The sequence below is a fragment of the Trichechus manatus genome, unplaced genomic scaffold (genome assembly GCF_000243295.1).
Source record: "Trichechus manatus latirostris isolate Lorelei unplaced genomic scaffold, TriManLat1.0 scaffold00030, whole genome shotgun sequence".
Taxonomy (NCBI): domain Eukaryota; kingdom Metazoa; phylum Chordata; class Mammalia; order Sirenia; family Trichechidae; genus Trichechus; species Trichechus manatus.
The window spans coordinates 22031833-22038472 of NW_004443966.1; the positions used below are offsets into that span (position 1 = coordinate 22031833).

Sequence of the window (6640 nt, forward strand, 5' to 3'; positions counted from 1 at the left end):
AGAGGTGTCAGTTCTTCTTCAGTCTTCCTTTTTCATTGTCCAGCTTTCGTATGCATATGAGGCAATTGAAAATATCATGGCTTGGGTCAGGTGCACCTTAGTCCCTAAAGTGACATCTTTGCTTTTCAATACTTTAAAGAGGTCCTTTGCAGCAGATTTGCCCAGTGCAATACGTCATTTGATTTCTTGACTGCTTCTTCCGTGGGCATTGATTGTGGATCCAAGTAAAATAAAATCCTTGACAACTTCAATACTTTCTCCATTTATTGTGATGTTGCTTATTGTTCCAGTTGTAAGGATTTTTATTTTCTTTATGTTGAGGTGCAATCCATACTGAAGGCTGTAGTCTTTGTTTGATCTTTATCAGTAAGTGCTTCAAGTCCTCTTCACTTTCAGCAAGCAAGATTGTGTCATTTGCATATCGTATGTTGTTAATGAGTCTTCTCCCAGTCTTGATGCTACTTTCTTTTTCTTACAGTCCAGCTTCTCGGATTATTTGCTCAGTATACAGATTGAATAAGTATGGCTAAAAGGATACAACCCTGACACATGCCTTTCCTGATTTTAAACCATACAGCATCGCCTTGTTCTGTTCAAATTACTGCCTCGTGGTCTATGTACAGATTTCCTCATGAGCACAATTAAGTGTTCTGGAATTCCCATTCTCACAATGTTATCGATGATTTGTTAAAATCCACACAGTTGAATACATTTGTGTAGTCGATAAAACACAGGTAAACATCTTTCTAGTATTCTCTGCTTTCAGCCAAGATGCATCTGACATCAGCAGTGATATCCCTTGTTCTATGTCCTCTTCTGAATCTGGCTTGAACTTCTGGCAGTTCCCAGTCAAAGTACTGCTGCAACCACTCTTGAATGATCTTCAGCAAAATTTTACTTGTGTGTGATATTGATTGTTGTTCGGTAATTTCCACATTATGTTGGATCACCTTTCTTTGGAGTGGGCCCCAATATGGATCTTTTCAGTTGGTTGGCCTGGTAGTTGTCTTCCAGATTTCTTGGCATAGACTACTAAGTGCTTCCAGCATTGCATCTGTTTGTTGAAAAGTCTCAATTGGTATTCTGTCAATTCTTGGAGCCTTGTTTTTCACCAGTGCCTTCAGTGCAGCTTGGACTTCTTCCTTTAGTACCATTGGTTCTTGATAATATGCCGCCTCTCCTGAAATGGTTGAATGTCCACCAGTTCTTTTTGGCACAGTGACTGTATTCCATCTTCTTTTGATGCTTCCTGTGTTGTTCAATATTTTGCCCATATAATCCTTCAGAATTGCAACTCGAGGCTTGAATTTTTTCTTCAGTTCTTTCAGCTTGAGAAATGCCTAGTGTGTTCTTCCCTTTTGTTTTTCTAACTGTAGTTCTTTGCACATTTCATTGTAAAACTTTATTTTGTATTCTTGAGCCATCCTTTGAAATCTTCTATTTAGCTCTTTTCATCATTTCTTCCGTTCACTTTAGCTACTCTGTGTTCAAGAGCAAGTTTCGCAGTCTCTTCTGACATCCTTTTGTGGTTACAGAAGTAATAAAATCAACAAAAATCCCTGCAACTATGGAGTTTACCTTGTCGTTGGGGGAGGCAGATACTATTCCAAGAAAGTAGAGAATATAAGACGACGATACGAGTTCTAGAGAAGAAGGCAGCTAGGGCGTGCTGGTAGTGGGAGTTAGGATCCATAGGTTGCAATTTTAAGTAAGGTACTTGGGAAAGCTCCACGGAGAAAGTGACATTTGAGCATCACAGATTCACTTGACGAAGGATAAATGACTTAAGCTCCCATTCCAGAAGAGAGTTTGATTCCAGTTGCTGCTTTCTTTTCATTGTTCATTGACTCTTCTTACAGGGCAAGGCCAATCTTTCTAGCAGTTTCCCTGTGCCTTTGTTCTATCTAGTTTTCTCTGCTTTGGATATCTTTGAGTAAAGATTTGGCTATATTAAATAGGTTTCCTGAAAAGTAAGGTCTGTTCTATGTAGAATCTTAGGTAAATTGGTACCTAAGATATTCTGATGAAATAATCGGTTTATTAAAGTTCTTAAGGAAAGGCTAGACAGTATTTCTCATACCAAGTTAAGACTCAGTGAGTCATAAATCAATTCAGTGAGAAAAGCATTTACAAAAAGAAATAGAGAAAGAAATATCAGTGCATTAAACAATAGGGATAAATATTATTTCATGAAACTTGTTTCAGTTAAACATATTGTGAACTGGGTCAGTATAAAAATTTCTGTGTGTGCACGTCTGTGTCTTTATGGGTTGTAGTAAAAAAAAGTTTGAAGCTTCTGGGTTAGGATACACTGAACTATTCGTGTATCTTTAGATTTTTTTTTTGCCATGGATAATTAGTGCTGTTTCTCTTCCATTTTATTTTTTTGGAGAGCATCGAGGTATTGTTTAGCATGGGATATTTAGAATAAACTGTTATATCAAACAGACAGTGTAAAGGAATCATTTTATTTTATTTTTGTTTAATGTAGTGAAAAACTTGTAGGGATGAGATTTACATGTTTTTATGAATAAATATGATTTCATGATAATGTTAATTATTTATAGAATTTTTTTTTTTCTTATAGGAGTCACACCCCATGGGTTCATGTTGTAAAAGAGCTCCTTGACACAGAAGAAAATTGTGGAATGATGGTAAGTGATCCATCCACTTTGAACACTAACCTTCGTTTTTTTGGTCTGTTTCCTTTCCTTTCCTCCCTTCGTTACATCTTTCTTCATTTATTATCTTTTTAAAAATTTTTATTTGTTTTGTTGTTGAGAATATACACAGCAAAACATGCACCAATTCAACAGTTTCTACACGTACCGCTAAGTGACATTGATTACATTCTTCAAGTTCTGCAACCACTCTCACCCTCCTTTCCTTGGTTGTTCCTTCTCCATTTACATAAATTCCCTGCCATCTAAGGTTCCTATTTCTTTGAATTGCTGTTGTCAATTTGATCCCATACGTATAGTTCTTAAAAGAGCATAATGCTTAAGGCAGAACTTTTTTTTACTAATTAAGCTAAACTGTTGTTTGGTTTTAAGAAAACTTCAGGGGATATTTTTGGTTTAAGGTTTAAAGATTATCACAAGGCAGTAGTTTCAGGTGTTCAGCCAGACTCCATTTATCATGATACTGCTTATTGGTCCAGTTGTCAGGGTTTTTGTTTTCTTTATGTTGAGGTATAATTCATACGGAATGCTGTGGTCTTTGATCTTCACCAGTAAGTGCTTCAAGTCCTCTTCACTTTCACTCAGTTAGGTACCTATTATCTTTGGAGTTTGGTGTTTTTGGTAGGTGGGACTTTCTAAAGTGTGAGGCCCAGGGCGGGGGCCTCCCTCATTGGGATGTAAGGGCCACAGTGCATCTACTCATGTGTTTCTTCCCTATCCCATCTCCCCACCTCCTATTCCTATCCTAAATTTATGATTTTTCATATCTGTCATTTAAGATCATTTTCCTTCTTTCTGCCTGCTATATCCGTAGAATTTCCTGCAGTAATGGTCTTTTGGTCATAAATTTCGTTTTTGTTTGCCTCAAGGTGTCTTTTTTTTTTTCAAATTGTGTTTTAGGTGAAAGTTTACGGCACAAATTAGTTTTTCATTCAAAAATTTTATTAAAAAAAAGTGCATAAGCGTTTCAGTCTCCCTGCAACTACTCTAACATCTGTTAGTTTCCATTTTTTTGATTAGCGCCAGTAATGCTGGGTTGAGATAGTATCTCATTGTAGTTTTGATTTGCATTTCTCTAATGGCTACTGATCCTGAGTATTTCCTCATGTGTCTGTTTGCCACCTGAATGTCTTCTTTGGTGAAGTGTCTGTTCATATCCTTTGCCCGTTTTTTAATTGGATTATTTGTCTTTTTATTGTAGAGATGTTGGGTTTTCCTAGAGGTGTTAGATTTTCCTATAGATTTTAGAGATTAGAACTTTGTTGGATGTGTCATAGTCAAAAGTTTTTTCCAGTCTGTAGGTTCTCTTTTTTCTTTTGGTGAAGTCTTTTGATGAGCATAAATGTTTAATTTGTAGAAGATCCCATTTATCTAGCTTATCTTATGATGTTTGTGAATTGTTAATTATGATTTGTATCCTTATGTATATTTCTGGATTTGATTAGCAAATATATGCAGACAAAAATAGAAATATAGATAGGACTTTCACATTTTTGTTCTTGAAAGAGATTGAACTGTAACCTTCCTTTCTTGTGTTGTCCTTTTTAGGCTCTGATACCAGGTTTATTCAGGCCTCATAAAATGAGTTGTGATGTGTTCTTTCTTGTTTATCCTCGTTCGTTGTTGTTTGCTGTCGAGTTGGATCCAATTCAGGATGGCCTTATGTATAATAGAACAAAAAAGAAGAATGTTGACTGAGCCTTTTTCATGTGATTACTAGTACATTTGAGTTCATTTTTGTGGCTATAGTATCAATCCATCTCATTGAGTATTTCCCTCGTTTTTGCAGACCCTTTACCAGACATGATGTCCTTTTCTATCATTTGGTCTTTCCTGATGACATTCAAAGTAAATGAGCCAGTGTCTTGCTATCCTTGCTCTAAGAATCTGGTTGTATTTCTTCTAAGACTGGTTTTTGCGTTCTACTGGCAGTCCATGATATTTTCAGTATTCATCACTAGCACCACATTTCAAATGCTTCAATTCTTCTTATGTCTCATGGGTCATTAAAAAGACAGGAAAAGAGAAAAAGACCAAAATGAATGTCAGAAGAGACTCTGAAACTTGCTCTTAAGTGCAGAGTAGCTAAAGGGAACAGAAGAAATGAAGGAAAAGAGTGAACAGGAATTTCAGAGGGTAGCTTGAGAAGACAAGGCAAAGTATTAAGATGAAATGTGCAAGGACCTGGAGTTAGCAAGACCAAAGGGAAGGATATTTCTCAAGCTAAAAGAACCAAAGAGAAAATTCAAGCCTCGAGTTGCATTACTGAAGGATTCTATGGGCAAAAAATTGAATGACACAAAAAGCATCAAAAGAAGACGCAAGGAATACACAGTACCAAAAAGAGTTGGTCAACATTCAACCATTTTTATTTTTTAGAAGAATTAAATCTAATTTGCATTCTTAATTAGGAAAATTCACTTAACGAAACTCATTGGGCCTGGATTTTCTTCTGTGGTATTCATTTTTCTTTTGACAGATACTCAGTTTTTGGTTTCTTTTTATATCAAGATTTTCTAAGTTGTGTTTTTCAAGGAATTTGTCTTTTTCATCTAAATTTGAAAGTTCATTGATACAACATTATTTATAATATTCCTTTAACTTCTTAATGTCTGTAGGTTCTAGAATCTGTAGTGATATCTGTTTCCCCCCATGGTATTGGTTATTTTTGCTTCTCTCTTTTTTTCTTGCCACCAACCAGATTAGTTGCCATCATGTGGATTCCAACTCATGGTGACCTCATGTGTGGAGAGTAACATTGCACTCCATAGGGTTTTCAAGGCTGTGACCTTTTGGAAGCTGATGGCCAGGACTTTCTTCCGAGGGGCCCCTGGGTAGATTCAAACTGCCAACCGTTTAGTTAGTAGTTGAGTGCTTAGCTGATTGTACCATCCAGGCTCCTTTTCTTAACAATGTGTTTATAAATTTTATTGTTGTTGTTGTTAGGTGCTGTCAAGTTGGTTCCAACTCATAGCAACCGTATGTCCAACAGAATGAAACACTGCCTGGTCCTGCACCATCCTCACTGTCATTGTTATGTTTGAGCCCATTGCTGCAGCCACTGTGTCAGTCTATCTTGTTGAGGGTCTTCCTCTTTTTTGCTGACGCTCTACTTTACCAAGCATGATGTCTTTCTCCAGGGACTGGTCCCTCCTGATAACATGTCCAAAATATGTAAATAAATAAGTTTTATTAGTGTTTACAAATAACTCACCTTTGGTTTTATTGATTTTTCTCTATCATATGTTCGTCTTGTATTTTATTCACTTTTTTTCCCCCAGTTTATAATTTTTTTCTTCCTTTTTTGGATTTAATGTGTTACTCTTTTTGTAACCTTTAGCTATGTCCTAAAAGTATTGATACGTCATATTTTTATCATACATTTCAAAAGATTTTCTAATTTCCATTATAACTTCTTTGATCCATGAGTTATTTAAAAACACATTGCTTAATTTCCAAACATGGGGATGATTCTGGTTAGCTCTCTTTGTGCTTTTTATACTTGGAAATTTAGTATGATTGACAGTTTTGGAAAATTCTGTGTGCACTTGAAAAGAGTATGTATTCTGCCATTATTGAATGCTGAGTTTGCCAGTTATTTCAGACTTATTAATTATGTTGTTCAAATCTTCTGTACTGTTACCTTTTTTTTGGTTTACTTATTCTGCCAGCTTCTGAGAGAATGTGTTAAAATTTTTCACAATGATTGCAGTTATTCTTTATTTTTCCTTGTAGTTCTGTCGGTTTTTTGCTTTGTATATTATTAGATGCATACATATTTAGAATTGTTGTATTTTTCTGGTTGATGAACCTTTTATCACTATGAAGTATCACCATCTCTAGCAGTATTTCCTTTTTTTAAATTATACTTTAGGTGAAGGTTTACAGAACAAATAGTTTCTCGTTAAACAGTCAGTACACATATTGTTTTATGACATTGGTTAACAACCACACGACAT

At 35.7% G+C, this 6640-nt stretch overlaps 1 protein-coding gene across 1 annotated transcript in view; it reads left to right on the forward strand.

The window, feature by feature from the left end:
- Positions 1 to 6640, forward strand: part of LOC111820235 (S phase cyclin A-associated protein in the endoplasmic reticulum-like) — an 86158-nt gene that overhangs the window by 7285 nt on the left and 72233 nt on the right. Inside the window, exon 2 of the mRNA XM_023729872.1 lies at positions 2588 to 2654. Within this exon, the coding sequence (XP_023585640.1) occupies positions 2588 to 2654 (67 nt within the window). The remainder of the gene's footprint in view (positions 1 to 2587; positions 2655 to 6640) is intronic.